The sequence below is a fragment of the Phoenix dactylifera genome, chromosome 8 (genome assembly GCF_051530095.1).
Source record: "Phoenix dactylifera cultivar Ajwa chromosome 8, Ajwa_hap1_PhDact_Kaust_v1.1, whole genome shotgun sequence".
Taxonomy (NCBI): domain Eukaryota; kingdom Viridiplantae; phylum Streptophyta; class Magnoliopsida; order Arecales; family Arecaceae; genus Phoenix; species Phoenix dactylifera.
Genome location: NC_143197.1, coordinates 17,199,098 through 17,222,961, shown reverse-complemented (window position 1 = coordinate 17,222,961; position 23,864 = coordinate 17,199,098). Strand labels below are relative to the sequence as shown.

At 36.8% G+C, this 23,864-nt stretch overlaps 1 protein-coding gene and 1 pseudogene across 9 annotated transcripts; one reads left to right on the top strand and one right to left on the bottom strand.

The window, feature by feature from the left end:
* Positions 1 to 1,525: 1,525 nt before the first annotated feature.
* Positions 1,526 to 22,458, bottom strand: LOC103720926 (zinc finger CCCH domain-containing protein 55-like). 9 transcript variants are annotated; one of them, XM_008810897.6, is made up of 6 exons: positions 22,122 to 22,458; positions 14,544 to 14,635; positions 9,040 to 9,706; positions 4,702 to 5,348; positions 1,901 to 4,529; positions 1,526 to 1,807 (listed from the first exon to the last, which is right to left on the bottom strand). In XM_008810897.6, exons 4-6 carry the CDS (start codon positions 5,238 to 5,240, stop codon positions 1,778 to 1,780), a joined length of 3,198 nt encoding a protein of 1,065 aa, XP_008809119.3. In that variant the 5' UTR covers positions 5,241 to 5,348; positions 9,040 to 9,706; positions 14,544 to 14,635; positions 22,122 to 22,458; the 3' UTR covers positions 1,526 to 1,777. The 9 variants fall into 9 exon arrangements, with proteins under 9 accessions (XP_008809119.3, XP_088559050.2, XP_026665749.3 ...); XM_088702924.2 differs by having other exon boundaries at positions 1,901 to 4,547; positions 9,040 to 11,134; positions 22,122 to 22,422; XM_026809948.4 differs by having other exon boundaries at positions 1,901 to 4,547; positions 22,122 to 22,422.
* Positions 12,581 to 13,164, top strand: LOC149752995 (uncharacterized; annotated as a pseudogene).
* Positions 22,459 to 23,864: the final 1,406 nt, after the last annotated feature.

Sequence of the window (23,864 nt, the reverse complement as noted above, 5' to 3'; positions counted from 1 at the left end):
TAAATAATTATAACCAAATTGTAATGTCTCAAAGAGCTAACAATATTCAAAAGATTTTGCATCAAATGCTAGTCAAATCCTTATCTAAATTTAAAGATGTCAAATTCGACCTCTAGTCACTCTTTCAATCATAACTTCATGCCATCTTAGATATTAGAATTTGTAAAAATAGTAAGATATGAAATAATACGCTAGATAGCCCAATGAACATTGAACACTTTAACTATATTAATTAAATAATTATTTACAAAAAATAAGCATATGGAAATTATTAATGCAAAACTAAATCCCAGTATGTAGGATTATCAAAAATATTATGCATGCTAAATTTAATCTTTCTCAAAATCAAATTTTGTTCAAAAATACAAATTCTTTTAAATCATCAAGTTTATCTCATCAATCATGAGCAATGACCATATTTTTCTTGTGGCAGGGTCACAATACCGCATATTTTCCTGCAGTATACTGCGCATCATCTTGCAGAAAAGTCCTTCAGGACTGCATTTCTGCTTGCAGTATGCCGCACATCTTCTTGCGACATAATTTTCAAGACTAATCAGATGCCAACGTATTAGCCCTATTGGCAGGGTCCTTAATATAATCCGTCTATGTTCAAAACAATCATAGAGCTCATATTGCAGTTCAACAAACATACAAGAAATTATAAGATATCGAAATCAATTAAACGAGTTCAATATTTCCAACCTTGCACCATCATAATATTCCAAAATAAAACATTTTCATTGATAAAATGTTTAAATAATATGATTAAAATATTGGTCGTTAAATTCATGCATCATAAATAGTATGATTAAAATTTATTAACTTAATAATCTTATAATTTGTTGATAAATCTTAAAAAAAAATCACATTATCTACCTTACAAGCGGAACCAAACTATATGTCTAAATAATTTCAAAAATCTCTCTCAAAACCAAAGACTCTCGCAAGCCCTTAACTAAAATTTATATAAGCATTGTGAGCCAAGACCATTAGATGCCAAGAGGAGAAAAAAAATATCGGCGATAATTTAGCAGTGGCAATCAACAAAACCTATCGACGATGAGGCAAAAAGGAGATATAGGGATCTTTAAACAACCATCGTAGGTTATCTATTTTCTTTCCGTTTCCTATTTTAAGTCGAACAAAGCTCTATTCTTTTTTTCGTCACCTAATCATGTGAACCAGGCCAAATTTCTTATTAGCTAAGCTGGGTGTTCCATGAAGAAGGGTGATTAAGAAGAGGAGCCTAATGGAGTACCAGAGTGCTCAGACGTGGCTCTATACTTCGAAGGACTCGTCATGCTCGGACCATATAATCTAAAGCCAACCTGAACATAAATCTAAACAACATTGTTTCATGTGATCAAAGAAAGAATACTACTAATAAAGACGAGAGCTAAGCCAAACAGCTGGGCACTCCCTAGTCGCATTTTTGACAGTTTATTGGAACGAGCAGAGCATCATTATTCCCTTTACAGCTGCAAAGTATATCATAAGAACAGGGCCTGCTTCACAGGCATCATTAGAAAGACAACAGAATTTCCATAAGAGATTTCTGCGTGCCGCATATTTAAACACAGGTAGCGTTGGCTACATTTTGTTTTTCATCGTAAGGGTTATATTACTGCCCATATCTAACAAGAAAATGAAACTAGAAGAAAAAACTTAACTAAGAAGCTAAGCCCCAAATTTACAAAATGTATCTTGGGAAATAGAGCACCACGTTGATACAAAAGGAACATGATAAATAGCTGGACTGTTTAGAAGCAAGGGCTCAGCTCTTCACATATTTTTCTACATAAGCCTGCAGGGAACAAAAATACAAGGTAAGTGATCCCCAAGAATAATGACAAGAACATTACCAAAGAAATAAACTAAAAGGATAAGCTTAGGTCACCTGTACAAGTCTGTTGAGTTTCGTTTTAGAGTGCAACAGATAAAGGTCGATTTTCTCCTGTGTTTGAGGGATATTGGGGCCCTGCATTGCACCAGTAACTTTCTCAACTACTTTCTTCACAATGGTCTTGTGAGCTTCTTTGCTCAAATGACCTTCCTTCCAAGTCGGCTTTAATATATCCTTCACATACTCCACAAGTGCACATTTGAACAACCGAATGCCCTTCATCTCCTTGCTTCTCTTGCTCTCCCCATCGGTCCGCATATCAGCATCCAAATCTTCCGAATGGGCAGCTTGTTCCTTCTTAATTTGACCAGTTTCTATTTCATTTACTTTCTTGGATGCAGTATCGCCACTCAAATCGGCCTGCATAGGATTATCATCTCCATGATGTTGTTTTTCCTCCAAATTAACACCCTTACTGGGATTGCCATCAGTGCCATCAATAATAGATACTGGAATCATGCTCTTCAAATGTGTTTGTGTTTGTGTTTCCACCATTCTAGGATCCTTTTGCTCTGTGGAATTTGATGAGAATCCAGGTGGAAGATTGCCGGTCTCAGACTTAATAGGTTGCATGCTATCAGATGTAGGAACATGGGGCTTTTGTGTCCAAGACTCTTCGCTAGGATGAAGAAATGGTGCCACAGGAGGTGCAGGAGGCGTCACAGAACTGGGGGGGAACAGTTGCGATGGTTGCAGTCCGGAATTATGGAAGTACTGTGCTAAAGATGCTGAAAGGTCTGTTATTCGAGCAGCTAGCTCACTGGTTACCACTTTGTGAGCAACAGGAGTATCAGAACATAGTGGCAATGGTTTTTTCTCTGATTCATCAGTTTTTTGATTAATTTGCTCCCTGCCTGTATTTTCGGAGCTTGTTTGAAGACTCTTCTCGTCTGATTTAAAGCTCACAGTATTTGGAGGTTCAGGAGTTGCATATTGATTTTGCCCATCTGGAACCAGTAGATGGATATTCTGGTTACTTGGTCCATTTTGAGGCGGAGGTAGACTCTGGTGACTCTGCCCACTCAAACTATTGTTCTGTTGGTTCAGTCCATTAAAAGGAGGAACAATGTATTGAATCTGCCCACCAAGATTGAAGTTCTGTTGGCTTTGTCCACTCTGAGGTGGAGGAAGGCTCTGTACAATTTGAAAGTTCTGTCGGCTCTGTCCGGTTTGAGGTGGAGGAAGATTCAGATTCTGTTGAATCTGCCCTCCAGGACTGTAGTTTGGTTTGTTTTGTCCAAGATGAACTGGCTGGTTCTGCATGCCAAGCTTAAAATTCTGAGTATTTAACAGTGCTGGAGGAACTATAAACTGACTCTGCCCATTCGAAGTCATTGGATAGAGTTGTTGCAATTGCCCACTAAAATTTAGTGGAGGGACAGTTTGCTGAAACTGGACATTTGGAGTGAAACTTTGTGCATGAAAAGACTGTGGACCCATATACTGTCTCTGCCCATCCTGGCTGAAGCTCTGTCCAGCAATAGAAACCACAGTGGATAGATTACTAGCTGAGTTCATCTCAGCATTGGGCCTAGCATTGTTAGCAACCATAGTCCCATTTTTTTCACAAGAGAACATATCATTCTTAATGTTATATGTTCTATCAGCTGTCTGTAGTGCAGAGACTGTTGGAATTTGATACTGCCCAGAATTTTCTTCAGTAATTTTCTCTTCTTGGGAGGTTGAAGCCTTTTGGGAAGCTTCATGTTCTACTATTTGACAGTTGCTGCCTTCAGGATTTTGGGATTGTGGATGTTGAGGCTTCTGTCCAGAATCTACTCTATCAATAGACTGAGGAGGAGCAATTCCTGCACCATCATTAGAAATCCACTGCGATGAATTTGTCAGATTAATTGCAGTGGTCTGGTCACTACAATTTGAGATAATACTTCTTAAACCATCACCAGTTCCCAGATTATAAATCAAGCTATCATCACCTGGCCTGCCTTCCAAATGTCCATGAGTTCCACCTTGATGCGAGAACTTGCAATCTTCACCACGACGGCAACGGCCTTCAGCAAAATACTTGCAAGGAGTGTCACTTACCCTGCGAGACTCAATCCTCTGCCCAAGAGATGCATTTGAATCCCTTCTATCATAAGTCATTTCTCTGGCTTCATCTCTCATACTCCATCCACCATGAGAGGAAACTTCATGATGAACATATCTGCATGATGAACCCCTGTGGCATCTCCCCTTTGTAAAGTCATAACACCGCTCAGTAGACTTGTTACTTTTATGTAGTTCAGGTTTCACGCAGTCACCTTCATCATAGTGACTTCCATGCCTCTGGGATAGCTTATTCTGAGTGTAATCACTTTGCTCCCTTGAATCAGCATAGTTCTTCTCCCTGTTGTCATGTCCTGAGTATCTTCGCTTTTCATATCTGTCTTCTCTCAAATCTGTTTCATAATTCCTGCCAGAATGCCTCCGACCACCATCCTCATGAAGGTACTTGCACTGGCTGCCTCTTCTACACCGCCCTGCTGCAAAATCTCTGCATGGTGGAGCCGATTTTCCTGCCCCAGTTCTACCTTTGTCGGCCCATCTCTCAGGTCCACGGTTCAAACCACAAGGACTCCTGCTCCTGCTCCTGCTTCTGCTCCTGCTCCTGCTTCTGCTCCTGTATAGTTCAATATATCTGAGAATCAATCATGCAAATCAACTATGAAAATGGGAATTGTTTGTGGGTCATGCAAAAAGGGCAGCCGACAGTGCACAAGGATGGACAAGATCAACCAGATGAGTCAAAACATTTAGAAAATTTAACAGCAGATGAGGTGTTTAATGCATACCTGCGGGACCTCCACCAACCAGCTCTTGGAGAGATACTGCGACTATGCTGCCTCCACAAATCAAGACCAGGGGACATGCTTGAACTATAACCACGATCTTGAGCTATAACCAATCCATCTGTCTCCTTATTCATATTAACAACTTTTACTGTAGTTTGGTATTCATGCTGTGGTTCCCAGTATGACTTACTTGAACCATCTTTATAGCGAAGTTCCAGGTCATAGTGCTTTGGAGATGGGGGCCTTTGAGAAAAATCTTTAGATAGTTTAGTATTGTCATTTGCTTGTTCAGACCATTTTGTAAATTTTTTATCTGCTTCAGATTTATCTTTATGCACAGAATCTTCAGCTTTTATTTCAGCCAACCTAGAAAATTGTTCACCATAAACATTTGAAGAATCCCGATCTGATTGTACTTTTTCCTTGCGAGGATCATTTGCTATTAAAGGTAGGGAATTGTCTTGTCTACTTATGACTGGTACATGTGGTTCAGCCACTACATCCCATTTAGATACCCGTTTCCTGACATTCTCAGCCATTTTTGTTCTCCTTATAAGCAGTGTTTGCAATATGTACTTTTTTTGGTGAACCTCCTAAGACAGAAGCCTTTGTTTCCTCAAAAATTTATTAGATCTTCAGACATACATCTGCAGAAAACACTGCACATCATAAGAACACCTACATCATATATTAAGAGATTGTTTTCTAGAGAAAATGCAAATGCTAAAGAATATATTAAAACAAAACATCTGAAATAGTTTTGTAAGCTGAAGGCTGTTCATACAAAATATCCAAGTAAATATGATGTAAAATGTAAAAATTGACATAACATTATAATACTTATTATGTCATAAAATGCAAATCACCGACAATAACTAAATTAATATAAAGATTCCATATACTACATATTGACAGGTAAATACAGCATATAGTAGCAGCAGCAGAGACAGGATATTGCAGGCAAGTTCAGTCTATAAGTTAATGATTTAATATTGTATAAATTTAATAAACTGAAAAACCCTTTTCTTACAAGTTATTTAAATATATAGAAGATACTGAAACTCTTAAACAAATTATCTTATTTCTTTTTGATCAATTTAAGATATAGTCCAGTCCATCTCTTTCTAACTCACATCAAAACTATGCAATGTCTATCTCCACACTTTAAAGAAATGATGGTACTAAAAAAGAATAAAAAAGCAAAGAAATAAAAATCTGTTTGATGTTATTTTTAAATAGATCAATCAATTTTCAAAAAAAATGCAAAATGCATGACATCGTTACATAAAATAATAAATAAATGTGTGCATATGTATGTATATACTTATGTAAATATATGTGTGCACATATGCATAAATACGTGTATATGTATACATAATACCAAGATAACAGATCACCTTGAGTTTATAATTTCTTACAGAAAAAAACATGTTGGAGCTTAAGGAGCAAATGCCACAATTTTATAGGCATTAGCTTATATCAAAGCTCTTATAGATGGCTACAAAATATGAGGTACATTTACACCTCTCTCTCCCCTCCCCCCCTTTCTCTCTCTTCCTTTTCATTATTTTCTTCTTGTCTTTCCTATTTTTTTCTGCTTCACCTCTTTCCTACTGTTAAGTCAACACTCTAAGCAAAGAACTTCAGTATATCTCGAACAAGTAGATCTGCTTCCTTTCAGATTGGAAAATTTCAATATTCTAGATTTATTTGGCATGGTATGAAATATTCTTTGAAAAAGGTGGGAAATCAAAATTAGCTTTGGAGACTTCAAGGAATATTGGAATGGAGATTTTGTGGGGTGGCATTGCATGAACCAGGTGTGGAATCTTGGCATGTGGGCACCCTTTGGCTTCTCCTGATTGGATGGCTTAGAGGAACCCCACTGAGGAATAGAACATTATAAGGTGCAAATTCAGGAGAAATAATCCTACTACTAATAGAATAACTGAAAGATCTAAGAGGCTTACCCTCCCCCCACCACCACCAGTGTTAACCACTAGAGAATACAGAGCATACATTAACCATGCATACCAGAAAACATGCATTCAGTTTCCCAAAGTGATAAAATGACCGAAAGTGCTGAGCATTGACATGTTTCATTTATATCAGCATATTATGTATGTCAAACAACACAAAACTGCATAGAAAGGAGACCAACCTATTACTTGCTTTTATGTCTGAACTATGTCAAATGATGTTTAAGAAAGATTATGTTTAGCTGACACCAAATTGTTGGGACAAAGCTTAATGGTTATGGCTATGGATTGCTTCAGGATGGCCTTTCAATTCATCTCTTTGCTTATTTTTTGTGCCCAACAATGCAGTAATTCAGTCATATCAAATCCTGCCTCTACCTTGTTCATTTAAACTTGTTTATTCCTGATCCATTGATATCTTGGAGGATTAGACCTCGATATGGTAATTTCCATGACCGACCTGGCAGGCTCTCATCTTCCCAAAGGCTGTCTTAGTCAGCAATGTGGCACCCAATCACAGTATTCATATCAGCTTTGAGCTGGTCATGATATGATATCAAAATTTGATGGACCATACTAATGATTTTCACAATGACGAACTGTCAGGAATGCTTGGAGGTTATGGCAATGGTTAATACAGCTTTTCCTCTGCTTTTCCAGAACGGAACTAAATATTTTATAAAGAACATGGAGAACGACACAATTTTGGTGCCAGAAAACAAAATTTACATAATATGACCAAAATTTAAAATATGGATCATCTCAGATGCAAATTCATTAGTGCACATTAGTTCGTGTGCTAGCTTATTTCCAGTGCCAAAAATGAATCTTAGATTTAGCTGAGAAAAGAGGTTCTAATCCTCACTATATCAGAAATTGCATACAAGACAACAAAGGTCTGATTTATTAGTTGCTTTCACAGAGCCAGTCGATTACAATATGGTAACATGGAATTAACTGATGGTGGTGCCCAACTCCCTTATCAGATCTCTCTCTCTCTCTCTCTCTCTCTCTCTCTCTCTCTCTATGTATATATATATATAAAACATTACCTCACAGCTGCATTACATCATTAATCAGCAACTTGTTAATCATTTGAGACTGATGAAAATAGTAACTTGACCATCATCTTTTGATGAGACGAACATCTACACAAACAAGATGGCATATTTGATTACACAATTACCACCTAACAGTAGTTTATGAACTACAACTTCATAATTCATAGTATGACAAGAAATATTTGTGAAATTTATTTTTGGAATTGTCTGCCTCTGAAAACAGTGCAATTCCAATAGCTGACATTCAAGAGTAGCTTGTGTATCACAAGTATAAGCAGTTGAAGCCCTAGCCTTCTGCTTTCAGACTCCAACGCTGTGAATTAACTCCTTGCCTTCTTGCCTTCCTAACTCTAGCGCTAGCTGCACCATCTGAACTAGAAACACTAAGTGCTTTTGAAATGACTTTGTCATTCATTATCAAGGATATGGAAGAGATTGGAAGGGAGGATTAACATGGCCCAAGCATCCTATCATGAACCTCATACAATAAAGCCTCCCAACATGTCTATCTTGCTTCAGCCCAACATCCTGGACTGCGCAATGGCACTGATGTGTATATTCCAGTTTTCTGCCAGAAAAAGAGCATTTTATATTAATTTTAAAGTTTATGTACTTAAACGATGACCTATCTGTTACATCTGTATTTATTCTTTTCATAATTTTTTTGGTGCGATAGAGTTGTAAGTACTTGTACAGTAGAGATGTTAATATTTGATAATGCAATGCCATATGTTGGTTATGCTATATCAGCAACAGCAAGCATATTTAAAGATTGTTAGTGCAAACTGCATTTATAAGAGATACATTGGTTATGCTATATCAGCAACAGCATGCATGTTCAATAGATATTTTTAGTGCAAAATGCATTCATACAAGGTGAACATGTTTGAGGCTAATAAGATATGCATCAAATCACAAATATAATCTAGTGAAAAAAAGTTGAGGCTTCCTTATAGCATATTCAGCTGATGGCTTAGTTATCTAACGTCCATAGTGCCGTAGGAACAAATCATACTCTAGTTGAACAACATGTACATATGTACTTGTAATGGAAAAGGATAGAAAACCTATTTTAATTCATGATCGAAGTCCCGCTGATTGAAAATCTGGCATAGAACAAATGATTGGGTCATGTTCAATGACAGTTTCTTCTACCTTTTCAGCAAGCAGAAGCCATAATTGTTTGACGCAAACAATCACAAAAGACACCTATTTTTAATTCACGAACAAAGTACCACTAATTGAAAACCTGGCATGGAAGAAATGTTTGGTTCATGTACAATGACAGTTTCTTCTACCTTTGAAGAAAGCAGAAGTCAGAATTGTTTGAGGCAAGCAATCACAAAAGAGACACCTAAAAAGCCAAAAGCAATATAGAGAAAGAATTCTGGCTTCTGAGCTTCATCACTTGGGCCACAGCTCAATTAGTCCAAAGAACTTGAATTAGCAGCTGGCCTGCACCTGATTTTCTTCTTTGAAAATATTTGCAACAATTCTAGCATGTTTTGCAATGTCTAACATTTCTTTGAACTAAAGAAAACAGAATCAAAGTACTTCTTTCAGCAGGAGAGATTGCATTGATATTATCCACAGCCAAATCATTCTACAGGAAAAGACTTTAATCAACTTTGTTACAATCCTGATTACAGCAATCCCTGCACTCATAGGATCCCACAGCCACAATAGTCCAGCTTCTTGAAAATCAATACGAAACTCATTCCAAATTTAGTTTTAACACATGGAGGTCATTTTATCAAGAGTAGCCTTCTCTCGGACACAATGGGATTAATTTGTACAAGTATTGGTTTCCCTTCAGTGCTCACTTTCCAGAGTTCTGTAGTAATTTGCTTGTAGAAACATACAGTTCAGGTGTTTCTTTAGATCAACGCTAGCTAGAAAATGTTCTTTCCTTAAAAAAATGCAACGATCTCTGCACTTCTGGCATCCTATCAAATCCACCCAATCCTGCATTGAAGAAATACAGCTCCATCAGCTCCTGGAAAATCCCAGAGAAGATCAAATAATCCTATGGTTCCTTCATTGCACGATTATGATCATTCTAAATTTCCTAAAGAAGGGTACTCCAGACATCAGCTAGAGGCTAATGAGTAATGACTTTGATAGAGTTTTCACTATCGTGCCCTTAATGTGGCACCTAGTAGCTAGGAAGTTTTCACTTTGGAAGTTTTATGCTCAAAATTTTCTAATTCCTAATTCAATCAGGATTCCTAGTGTTTCACTTTTGAAAATTCTTTAATTATATGATCAAAATTATAAGCACACCTTAGAAGGAAATGCATTTCAGCCTAAAGAGAGAATTCTTGGCAATAAATAATGGTGCATATCATTAATTTTTATGAACCATGCAACAAATTAATATCATATAGTACACAGAGTCAAGTGATACATTTTTCCTCTCATGCAACAGATACTACATTGCATGCTTCAAACATTTACTAGATCAAGACAAAGGTGCAGAAAACAGACATAATTTAGTAATCATAACCTAGTTAAATAAGGATAAACACAGGAATGATATGCTTAACAGTACAAGAAGATCGAATATGAACAATGACAACTTCATGATCAGAAGCACAAACGTTTCGGCATGTGTAATCTAGTACTTAGAAACCTTGCATATTTGGTGAAGGAAGACCAATGATATAAAGTCTGTAGACATGATGATCTAGGGCTAGAACATTTGGTTCTGACAATAAGGGTATGGATATGGATCTTGATAGCTAGAACTTTTATGTTGGTTACTTGGTTGTCGACATTATATGGCTACATGCTTGAAAGAGAAGAAATTTTTGGGTTGATTGGGAGACTACATTGTTTGAGTCATTGCGATAGATCATATTTTATTCGTGTTATTAATATATTGCTTGTATGATTGCTAAATTGTGACATACTTATCATTATTTGAAAATTTTATTTAGGTGGTGGAAGTGATCTTTCCCCTTGCTTTGTGTATCCAAACCTTTGAAGGCCAATGTCAAAAAGGACCCAGGTTGAAAATATTGTTCAAAGTGAGGCACAAAAGACAACAACAAGCTTTAATGCAATTATCGTGGGCACATTTCAAATAGCATATTTAGATTCAAAAGTACATAGCGATACAGCGTTTTGAAAGAAGGCACCAGATGAGATTCAAATGGAGATATAAGAACATATGAATCAAAACAAGGAAAAAAAGGGTTGACAAAGCAAAGGAGAAGAGTGAAGAAAGAGTCGATGAAGTCCCTTGAACTATCTGAAAGGAGGGAATATGATGTCTATGATGATGTGGATGCCAATGAAGAGAATATTGATGTAACTCCTATCATTGGAGTTCTTCAAAGGCCAAGAGGCCTCGCACTTCTGGTCCGCTTGATAAGTTTATGACTCTGGACCCTGAAAAGGTAGTGAAAGAAAAGTATATGAGGCAAATAACAATGGATGAGGTCAAGAATAAGGGAGGGATAAGGTATGTCAGTACATTGCCTGGCATATTTACAAAGAGTGTATATCATTGAATACGGTCATCTCTAAGAGTTCTGCTTTGATGCTTGAAGCAATAGGACAATTTGGACCAGGACTTCAAGGCCCTTCCTTGTATGAGATTTGTGAGTAGTTTTAATGTGAAGTCGAAAAGAGATGGCTTGCAAAACCATAGAAATGTATGGGAGCAATATGAGTGCACGGTCATGATTGATGGTTGGATGAATAGGAAAGGTCGAAGCATCATGAATCTTTGTGCCAATTGTCACTTGGGCATTACATTCTTAAAGTCCATTAATGCTTCAAATGAAGTAGACATTGAAGAGTACATATTCAAGTTGATTGAAATTGTTCTGAAGAAGTGGGACCGAAAAATGGTTGCAAGTTGTCATAGATAATGCATCTTCTTATTTTGTGGATTCTCAATTTCTAAAGGAGAGGTACCCTGCGATATTTGGATGCCTTGTCTTCTCATAACCTCAATCTCATGCTGGACGCCATTGGGAAATTGTATAGGATACACAGTGTAACTTCTAAGGCAAAAGTTATCACAATATGCATCTATAATCATCATATCACCTTAAGCATGATGAGGTGTTGCACCAGGAACGACTTGGCGAGGCTAGGTGTTACTTTGCAATGGCATTTCTAAGCTTACAAGGTTTCTTAGCAAAAAGAAGGCTTAGATTCATGTTAACATTAGATGAATTTGGATGGATAGCTGACTTGCAAATAGGCCAACAATGATAGGGAAAAAGGCATCAGCTATTGTATTGAACACAAATTTTTGAAATGGGGACTACATTGAAGATATTTAGGCCACTTATTCGAAATCCTCACCTAGTGGACGGCGATAAGAAACCGGCTATGGGATAAATACATGGCACAATAGGAGATACAAGAGAAGAAATAAAGAAGACCTATGACGATGACGAGAGCAAATATAAACCCATAAGATATTATTGATGGGAAATGTGAACCAAGGCTATGTAGTCCCTTGCATAAGGCTAGTTATCATTTAAATCCGCATTGCTTTTATGCGAACAAGGGCACACAAAGCAACAAACTTCTTATTGATGAGTTGATTGAGTGCATTAGACAGTGGGCCTTGGTACAATGGTAAGGTTGCTCAATTGTGACCTAGGTATCATAGGTTTAAAACAAGAATACAACCTCTCTGCTTCTAGGAGTAGGTTGTGTACATCATCCTCCCAAACTCCGTAGTGGTGAGAGACTCATGCACTAGGATGCCTTTTTTGGGGGGTGAGTGCATTGAACATTTTAATGAAGGAGATGAAGAGGCACAAGGTAAGATGAGCATGAAGAGTTTGATTCTTACAAAAACTCCAATCTTTTGGCAAGAAGACGGCCTTAAGGCAAAGGTTTAGCCAATTAGCCCTGAGTTTAATCTAGGTATAGTTTTCCTTTTTGCTTTTTTCTTTTTAGCCTAGACATATTTTACATTTCTATAATTAACATTATAACATGAAACAGTTAAATGGTGGTCGTTGTAAGGGGGATGCCCAATACTTGCAAGCTATGGCCATTAGGATTTTGAGCTTGATATGCAGTGCCACCGGGTGTGAATGTAATTGGCATACTTTTGAGATGGTAAGTGAATGTTATGTTATATTTTAGCAAAATTGGTAAATTTTAGTTTGAAGTATAATGTTGAAGTATTATTTTCATATAGATTCATACCAATAGGAGAAATAGATGAGCACAAAAGGCTCAATGATCTAGTCTATGTCCAATTTAATGCCAAAGCACAACAACACGAGGATAAAAAAAAAAAACCCATAGCATCAAAGTACATGTTAAATGTGGTTGCTTGGATGTCCAATTTGAATATTTATGAGGAAGAAGTTTTTGTTGGATTGGGGTTGACTTGGAAGTTAGTTGAGGAGGCTTCGAGAGCAAATGAAGCTTTGAAGTCTAAATGAAGTATTAGAGTTAGGAGGTCCATGGCCTCATCTTCCAAGGCTTCAAGTTCTCAAAGGGTAGATGATGTGAGGAAGAATCTTTGGAATCAGAGGAGGACGCTGAGGAAGAGGAGGTGGAAGAGAATGTTGAGTTGCATGATAATTAGATGATGAATTTCATTTCGAAGTAGAGCTTCTGCATCTTAGAGAAAATTAGAGTTTTATTAGACTACAATTAGTCTTGTGATAGGCTTGACAACATTCTACTTTGGGACATGCTTCCTAGTTTTGTGGATATTTGTTATGGTATCTTATTTTGGATTTTGCTTCATCTTGAAAAAAATCATAGTATTAATAGTCTAGTACGAGCCCGGTGATATAAGCTTGTTGGCATTTTGTTTTGGACATGCTTAATGATTTTATGGATATTTTCTCATATATATCACTATTGACATGTAATGATGGTGACAATTTATTGGTTGGAAGTTAAATATACAAGTATTTTCAAGTTTGTTGTTTACATGGATTATCTTTTACTCTTCATTTTTGTTGTTTAATCGTTTATTATTCATTTGTCTAGCTTGCTTAATGCTTAATTGTGTAATTATACTTATGGTTCATTATTCAATTGCTTATTGTTTATATTAAAATTTATTTACGGTGAATTGTCATAATTTTATTGTCTTTCCATACGATGAATTACAATTATTTTAATTAATTGCTTATCATTCATTTATATGGTTTACTTGGATGCCTTTTGTCATCACTTTCATTTTCTTATTTTCAGAAATAGAAAATAGAAATTATGTTTCGACTTTATTTCTAAATTTTTAAAATGTGTATGCTAATAATCAATCATTTTTAAAAACATAAACATGATGATAGTGTCTAAGGTGGTGATAGTGGTGAAGTGGTGGAAAAGACAGTGGAGGCCACAGTGGTGACGGCCACAGCTACAACAAGGGGGTGCTAGCACCGACAATGAGGTGGTGGCAGTGATAATGAACGTGGTGGTGGTGTGGAGAAGGCTATGATGGCAACAACTATGTGGCAGAACCTGTGGGAGAGGTGATGGCAGCGGTTGTGGTGGCAGTGATAATGAAGGTGGCAGTGGTGTGGAGAAGGCTATGATGGCAACAGCAGCAGCAGGTCCCTAATGCCAAACAGGTCCCTAATGTTTAGTTTTATTAATTATATAGTTACTGTTCATTAAGTATATAGTTAGTGTTCATTAGAAACTAAAATCCATGATGAGAAAGAATAGCACCTTCAAACTCTCCATCATAAACTCTGAGCAATACCATTTACAAATGCCAAAAGAATAAAAACTGGCAGTTGCTAGATGGAAAGAGAATAATATCATTACCAAAAAAGAAGAGAGTCAAACAAGAAGCATTTACCCTCAATAGGCTTCAAAGCATTCTCTGGCTTAGCAACGGTAGCCATAATGACCAAAAAATAATGCCTGCTTCCAAACAAGCACCAATGGTACCTACAACACAAGATAGAAGTTGATGTTAATACTTGCAAACCAAACAATAAAATGTAAACCACTGGATGCATTAGAGAACACCCAAGTTTTTAAGAAAATCATCTTGGTATCAAAGACTACACCAAAAAATGCAAATTTGAAGAAAACCCCACGTTTACGAGTACACATTCTAAAGGCCATTAATCTTCTATGCAAGGCAACAAAAAGCACTAGATTACATATGGGAGACCAGTAACAAAATACGCAACCTGGAAAAGGAAAAGATCACTTTTAGCTCCAAGAATTCCCTATAAACAACTCGCACAAATCTTAAACTTGCCCAAAAAGAAAAGCAATACATAATTGATGTCTTCTGAATTATTATGTACTATAAAACCTTCAATGTTCAAGGAAAAAACAAAATACATCTAGTCTAATGAGAAAACCTCAATGGGATATAATCTAAGCAGAGGGCTAAAGATGTCAAGCTAAACGCATCAAATGACTACATAATGTACCCCTATTAGCAAAAAGATCCATCTAGATCCAAATTTGGACTTAAAAGGCTTTTGGAACAAGCTATGGACCTAGCAAGCATCATCTCATTTCATATTCAGTCCAATCTGGTAATTGTCAGATCCATACTCGATAACCAGGTAGTTTACTCAACAGTAGTCCACGTGCATTATACGCGTAATTCAAATAAGCATACATGAGATATGATGTAACGTACGTGTAATAAACAGCATACTCCATTTTTAATTTTATATCTAATGAGTGTCATTTGGATTACTAATAATCCATGAATGGTCCTTTTTGTTATAAGAACATCCAAATTTACATCATAATCCTATGATAAAGTGGATGGAATGTCTTCAAAAAATTCCCTAGGAAAATTTCCACTTCATAGTATGCAACAAGGCAATAGCTAGCCAATTTGCAAAAGCATTTTATGCTATAGAGGTTCATTTAACTCTACCATGATGATTCTCACCTAGAAGACAACATATCCTCAATGAAAATCTCCCATATTTAGGATCAAAGAAGTCAACTGACTAACAATCTTGAACAGCTCCACTAAGTTCGATAGCGCCACACAACCTTCTAGAATTACTCGAGCAGCTCAAAGCCCATTCTCTGTGCGCATATATTACTTCAAAAGATCTCACAAGGTTTGCAATGCTGGTTTCAATATCCATATCAGTACCATCTTGGTTTGTGCCAATACAAGTCAGTTTGGTGTACCGACGCTCAATATTACATGAGATCTGATGTAACGTGCATGTACAAAACAGCATACTTCATTTTTAGTTTTATATCTAATGAGTGTCATTTGGATTATTCAATCCATAAATTGTCCTTTTTGATATAAGAATATCCAAATTTACACACAATCCTCTGATAAAGTGGATGGAATGTCTTCACAAACTTCCCTAGGAAAATTTCCACTTCATAGTGTGTAACAAGGCAATAGCTAGCCAATTTGCAAAAGCATCTTACACTATAGAGGTCCGTTTAACTCTACCATGATGACAACATATCCTCAATGAAAATCTCCCCTATTTAGTATCAAAAAAGTTGGCTGACTAACAATCTAGAACAGCTCTACTAAGCTCGATAGCACCACACAACCCTCTAGAATTACTCGAGCAGCTCAAAGCCCATTCTCTGTGCACATATATTACTTCCTTCAAAATATCTCACAACGTTTGCAATACCGGTTCCAATATCCATACCAGTACCATCTTGGTTTATGTTGGTACGAGTCAATTTGGTGCACTGACACTCAATATGAACCCCCCCCCAGTATTGAGTATCAGTCCAGTGCAGTGAACCTTGACAATCTCTATTCCAATTTCATCTAATTACACAAAATTGTCTAGACTTATTTAGACCTTGTAGCAACGCAAGAGGTGGTATATATCTTCTTAATACCAACCAAGTATCTAGCAAATAATTGATCAACGGCCGATGGCCAAGATAGATGCGTACACACCAAGTATAAATTAAAAGCTGTCATTTCTATAACAAAAACATTTTCTTACAAAACCAGAAACTAGGCCCGTAAAAAAGGGTTGAAAAACATATGACGTAAACCTTCTAGCATGATACAATGGTGCAGAAATCTAGTATGACCTATTAGCAAAAGCAATATACAGCATAAATAGTTAAACCGGCATATTCATTGGATATAAGTTTGAAAAATCCAAAGCCTTATAGGATTTGAACTCCATTTTGAATCCAACCTCCAGAAATTTTTGAATATATATCTTCCTTCAATCCGACATTTTGCAAAAAATGGTTCAAAAACATAATGATGTAGACCTTCTAAAATGATGCAGTATTTTAGAGATCTGACGTAGCTATAAGTGAAAAACATAGTCAAGTTAACCAAACCAGCTCACTGGTTCAGTTTGAGTTTGAATTCGGAAAATAAACCACTACTTAGGTTGGGATTTAAGGTTATATCCAATCACACATATTGCTTTGGATTTGACTCTTCCTTCGGACTGACTTGTTGGCTTTGCAGTTAATGACCTACCTTTGGTATTTACACTGTTATGAAACATCGCCATGCAGATGTATGTTGCTAAAGTCATGCTAAAGATTGTGCAAACAAAGAAAAATAGTAATCAGTTTTCTACAAACTAAGGTAATCCACAGTGTAAAGACCAACAGATCCAATAGGAAATAAGAACATAAGCAGAAACTGCTGACATTTTTTACAGAATTGAAGAAAACAAACTCTTTTTTAGAAGAACCCTTCCTTTGGAAAAATCATAAGAAAAAAAATACCTAATATTATGGCTAGAGCAGCGTAGGTTAAGCCCATGAAGCGCCCCTTCTCTTTTCTGCATTCCTCTCCTACAACCATCTCTCTAGACTTTCAACTAGCACTTTGCTTGGCATGCATAATTCTTAATAACAGCTTGAATAGGAAATATAGCCTGCAGGATCCTATAAGTGAGCCCATAGCGGTGAGATGCCAAATTTTGATTGCAATAACCATTCCCCTAGGAAAAATCATAAGAAAAAAATAATAATATTATAGCTAAAGCAATGTAGGATAAGCCCGTGAAGCATCCCTTCTCTTTTTTCGCACTCCTCTTCTATAACCACCTCTCTAGACTTTCAATTAGCAAATTGCTTTCTCACAGAAGCACTAAGACTAGGACTTGGCCTGTATAATTCTTAATCACACCTAGGAATAGCCTGCTGGATCCTACATGTTAGCCCATAACTGTGAGACGCCAAATTTTGATTGCAAGAAATCCAGCACCAATAACTAAGAGAGTTCCTTTTCCTCCTTCAGATAAGCCATGAAAGGAATCTTTGTCTGATTCTTTTGAGAGTATGCAGAGATTCCTCGCTTTCTCATTCTCTATAAACAGGGCCCAAGTCCTTTTTGCATTCCATCCCCACCCCTCCTCTTAAGATCAAATATTCACCTCTTACAAAACTTAATGCCTATTTTGTCCTTTTCCAAAAGATAGAACACAATCATTTTCTGCCAATTTTCACTTTGGCTAGTCTTCGATTTAAACTAACTTCAGACTTTTTTTGCCTTATATACTCAAGGGGTATAAAACAACTAAAGTGCATGTTACTGTAATCCAAGTAAGCTCTTAGACTCTCCATCTTTTCACACAACAATGCATCTTTTTCTCAAAAAAACCCAATCTTATCTTCTGCAGGCTCTAAACAAAAACTCCACCTTTGACTTCATCTAAATATATAATTTAAAGATCGTCCTGAGACATATGGCCTCATGAAAGCACTGCAAACTTTTGCTTTCACTGGTAGGATAGAGCATGCTCTAGTTCCAAAATAATAACTTGACTATGCTTTGCAAATTCTCCTTCCATTAGAATACGAAGCAATACCTTTCTCCTCAAGAGATTCAGCGTTGCTCAACCCCACATTAACACTTCTTTTCAACCCGTATATGTTCTTAAATTACCACCTTCCATCACCACTAAGCCCTTGCTGACTTTTTCTTTGGATAAGCAATGCAAAGCCCTTATTGACTTACAAAACCCCACATGTTGCTTCCTATCCATAACCTAGCAAATTCATGATCCTTTTCAGACAAACATCTTTGAACACACACCTTTAAGGGGTATCAATCAAGTTAACATGGCTATGGTCAATGTAAGCTCCTCAATTATTCATTTTCTTCACCTCAAGATGCTTCCCCTCCCCCTCTTTCACAAATCAATTTTTTGTATGACAAGCAAAAATCTAAAATTTTCAGGATTTTACTTTTAGAGAATCTATCCTTCAACATACTCACCTTGATGAATCTCCTAATGCATATGGCAACGCAAAACCTCTGTGACTTTTAGCAATAGGATAAATGATGCTCAACCAGCTACCTATACAAGTCCACCTTCTTTAGAAGATAAAACACACTCTTCACCTCTAGAGAGTCATGATTGCTGAATTTGATGTAAACAACACTTTTTTTCAACAAGCTTTTTTTCACCTTTCATCACCACCTCTAAGCCCTTGGTGACTTTCAAAAGTTTTGCCTTGTTACCACAACCACTAGAGGTTGATAACCAAGTGAAATCAGGTTTATTTTCAGCCCCAAGGCATGCCTGAACTTGATTAATTTTCACATATTAGCATCATAAATCATCATATTAACACTCTTTACTCAAACAACTACTCATAGCTCATTATATTGCATAAGTACCTTCTTGTTGTCACACGAAGCACAATTCCATCCTAATGTGGAGATGAATAAAATTGACACCAAGGCCAGAGAAACATGTGTAGAATTATATTCAAATAAAGAAACTGTCAGAAATATGATTCAACATCACCGTCACCAAAAAACATATGATGCAACACTTTTTTGCACCAAATTGTTATCCTTTTCTCAATTCTAAATCTTCTTTTATCTAGATACAATCATGAGTTAGAACTCTTTTCTTGCTAAATAGAAGCATGTGATTGTACCTTTAGCACTCAATTGTCAATGTCCTTTATCCTTCAAAATAAATCATTTACTTGAGAATCGTTCAAACATAAGCTACTCTCTAATCTCATTAAACAACATTATTGTAATCATCTCCATTCTCTTTGTAGAGGAGTGGGACAACCAAATAACTTTTAGTAGGGTTAACAATCTTTTGTATCAATTTCAAGATAGCCACAAAGTCCTTATCCTCAACTCGACCTATTGATAATAAGGACGAAAAATGTAAACCAAAACAAAAATAAATTATATTATATGGGTCCCTACCCAGCCTACAATCCAATTAGGGTGCTCTCAATTTTTAATCATATATTTTAAAGAGAAAAACTTAGCAACCACACCTATATTTTCCACATTAATTTCCCATATGTCTAGATTGGTTGAAATACATGTGAATGCCAGCATGATTTACGAGAGACCAAGCTCTCCGAATTATCAAAGAAGACAAATCTCTTTCCAATATTACCCTCGCCTCCATGTATCTTCTCTCTCTCATCTTGCCCTCCTCTCTCCTAATAGCTAGCATCTTTCTTTTTTGATTTTTCCCCTCATGAGCTCTCTATCTTCCATCCTTTCCTCTCACTCTATTTCCTACCCTAGATGACTACATCCCTCACATCCCACACGCCTATAGATTTTCTTTAACTTTCATCTTGAATATGTATATATTCATTTAAGATGTCTCTTTCATCTAAGCTGATGCAAAACAATATCACGTTGAACTCGAAGATCTTGAGGAACATATCCATCCCAAAAAGTTCTTAAGGAATTTTACACTAACTTGTTCTAAAATTCTGGAGCTTTTTTTCTGTTTTTTCCCCTATTGAAGGAAGAAAAGGCCTTAACATATTTTATTTAGCATCTAAGGAAAATAAAACCTTTGTTTTCGATTTGGCATACATTGTTTTTAGGTTGCAAGAAATTCTCACACTAGTATGTCTAGGGAATACTTTGTTTTGGGTTTTTTTTTTCATTTCTATGTTATTTATTTATACCTTTTCATGACCCAAAGGATTTATGGGTTTGGGTTTCTTTTCAATCTGATCTAATTTCCCTGCTTTTGTTTTTTTGCATTTGGATTTTCTACTTGAGGGGAAAAGAGTAGTTAGTGGATCAATAGCTTGTAACAATGAGTGAGACGCACTACATTAGATCTTGAGTCTAATGAGAGAAAAAAAAGGGAAGAATGGCGATGTGGGATAAACTTCATAAACGGTATTTTTGGCATAATATAATGTTTTCCATTAGGAAACTGGAACAATTGGATTTGCTAGGCATGGGAAGCTCACATTGTAGCAATGAGAGACAAGAACTACATTTGATGTCTTGAGTCCAATGAGAGAAAAAGAGAGAAAGAACGATGATGTGGGAAAGACTTCATAAAGCATATTTTTGGTAATAATATAACTTTTTCACTAAGAAATTGGAACCATTGGATTTGCTCAACATGGGAAGCTCACGTGCAAGAGCAGGTCTGGCTGCTAGCTTCTGTATATCTTAAGTTAATGATAGGATAGATATATATATATATATATATATATATTACATATAACAATGCCACCAGCTAATAAGAAAAAAAAGAAGGGTGAGTTCAATTGCAACAATAGCTGGATATGAGAGGCCATATGGCAATAATATGAGCAAATCTATAAGCAAAACAGACAATGTTGCCTTTTGCATTTATCTGTATCCTTTATCCTTATCCTTTATCCTACAAAACAAGTTATTCAAAAGGGAATTCTTCACTCATTAGATACTTTCTCATTTCATCAGATAAAAAATTCCCTATCATAATCACACACACACAAAGGGAGCTCCTTAATAGGAATCGCCACAGGTTGGCTTGAGACAGGTCAGATTCAAGAAGGACGAGAAAACCCTCAACCCAAACTCGACTGTTTATAATGCAATCATGGGGAAAAAACAAAACATTAAGCCAAGTTCAAGACATATGTTGCATGGTAGAGGGAGCTCCTTATTAGGGCGCGCCATAGGTTGGCTTAAGACTAGTCAGATTCAAGAAGGACGAGAAAACCCTCAAACCAAACTCAACCGTTTATAATCTGGTCATGGAAAAAAAAGGACAAAACATTTAAGCCAAATCCAAGACATTTATTTTACATGGAGCCATGCCGAACCCACACAATGATTAAAGCTTCATTTGCGAATCAAGTATTTGAACAAATGAAAATAAGCCCACACCATGATTGAAGCTTCGCTTGCAAATCATGTATTTGAACAAATTAAATTAAAGAAATACAAAACCCAGGGAACAAAAAACTAATCAGATCCATGGGAATAAAAAAAGAAAGAAATCAAACTTTAGCAACTTAAGAGTAACCAGGAACAAAACATCCTCTCGCAGTTCCAACCAATAAAAAAATCATCAAAGTCCTCGTTTTCTCAGTCAAAAATACCTACTCCTATCGTTAATTTCGACCTCAGAGCCGTTATTCCTTGGCATGAAGCACGAAAAAGGCAGAGAGAAATGAGGATTTTAACGAATAGGTGGAGATTACTCACTCGAGTATAGGCGTGCAGTAGATCTCCTCGACGCTAGGGTTTAAAGAGTGCGAGCTGTGGAGAGAGCTTGAGGCGCCGATCTCTGGCGTCTTCTTCTTCTCCTCTTCGAAGCCTCGGGTCCCGATCGCGCCGCCGGAGCTCGGGATCAGGGTTTGCCTTCTCCCCGACGACAGCCGAAAGAAAGGGGGATAGGAGATTAAGAGAGGAGGCAAGGGCGAATAAGACCAGATTTATATCAATCCAAAGTAGGTTTTCCCTCGAGGACCGCTACAAAACTTTGGGTTCCTCTTTTTCGTTCTCTCAACCGAACCGGCCTTGTCATTGCTTTCCGCCCAATGCTGTGTTGGATAGGTAATCTTTCGCTCCATGATGATGATTGATGGATGGCAGGGTAATGTAGTTTCTTCAGGTCATGTGTGTCGGAAGGCCAACACAGCCACTTACCAAGAGCCCTCCTATGTAGCATAGCACTCGAAAAAATTTCTCCGGATGAATCAGACGGATGTTTCCTACTCGTTTAGCCGACTTTTTTCTTTTAATTTTCTTAATTATACTCATCTACATTTAGTGTGAGGAGCCGATATATAATAATAATAATAATAATAATAATAATAATAATAATAATAATAATAATAAAATATGAGGTACTCTTTAAATAATTCTAAAATATTTAATAAAAATTTTTAAATAACTTTCTGGCCCATCAAGCCCAAAACTTTTTTGCGAGCTTGGATCTAGATTTTAAAACCCGGCGGGCTAGACCGAGCCTAAAATATAACCCCATTCGTTAAACAGGTTGGACTCAGGTTTAGTTGTGAAGCCCGGCGAGAAATATAAGGATTGGTTCAATGTTATTCGGGCCCATTCATGGTTTGTCGCCTATTAAGAGATCCTATTCTCCTATCTTCCCCTTTGTAGGTTTCCCTCTTCTTTTTTTCTCCAATCGTCGAGTCGTAGTGGTTGTGTCAAGACGACATGGCGTGGCCCACCTTGTTGGGGGAGTTCTTCCAAGTGGAGCAGCAACTGCACAAGTTGATGGCACCGAGGTCGTGAACATCCACGTTCTCTGCAACGATGGCGGGGGGTGGTGAAGCATGAAGCGAAGGGGACGGAGTCGATGGGGAGGTTGCCGATGCTGCTCTCCGATATTAAGTAGTCGAGTTGAGGGGTAGAACTGCACTAAGATCTGCCATTTCTATATTTTTATTTTCAATTTTTTATTTTATTTTTTTACAAAGAAGACTATTCTGAAGGGAATGCTATTGTCTCTGGATTCTTCTAAATGGTTCTTTTTTTGTCTTATGATCTCTGTATTTCTCTAGGGTTGGTGCTTGTGAGGAGCAGAACCATTCCATTTTTAGATTAAAACTAAAACTTGAAAAGGGCAAATAAGCAAAAATTTTACATGAAACCTAAATTAAAAAAAATATATATTTAAAATTATACAAATATGAAAAAATATATATTTTTATGGGTATTGTATTTTTTAAGAAAATAGAAGAAGTTAAAGAAGCCCATGACCTAGCTCGGAAGCTTTAAGCCCGAGTAAGTATCAGGCTCGGCTCGAGAAGTAGGCTCGAAGACCAGTCCAAGCCAAGCTGGGCTTGGACCTAATTAATTTTATTATACCATGGGCTGAATCTAGCCCGAACCCGACCTGCCCAATAAGCAGGTTTAATCCTAGTAATAAAATTTTTAAAAAATTAATTCAAAAATAATTTACAAGCTATCAATACTTTATAA

What these genes read in the sequence shown, in the direction of transcription:
- LOC103720926 (XM_026809951.4), bottom strand. Translation starts at nt 5,240, where the DNA reads ATGGCTGAGAATGTCAGGAAACGGGTATCTAAATGGGATGTAGTGGCT. An exon ending in GGTTGGTGGAGGTCCCGCAG is followed by an intron (nt 4,548 to 4,701) that starts GTATGCATTAAA and finishes ATTGATTCTCAG; the next exon opens with ATATATTGAACTATACAGGA. An exon ending in AACTCAACAGACTTGTACAG is followed by an intron (nt 1,808 to 1,900) that starts GTGACCTAAGCT and finishes TGTTCCCTGCAG; the next exon opens with GCTTATGTAGAAAAATATGT.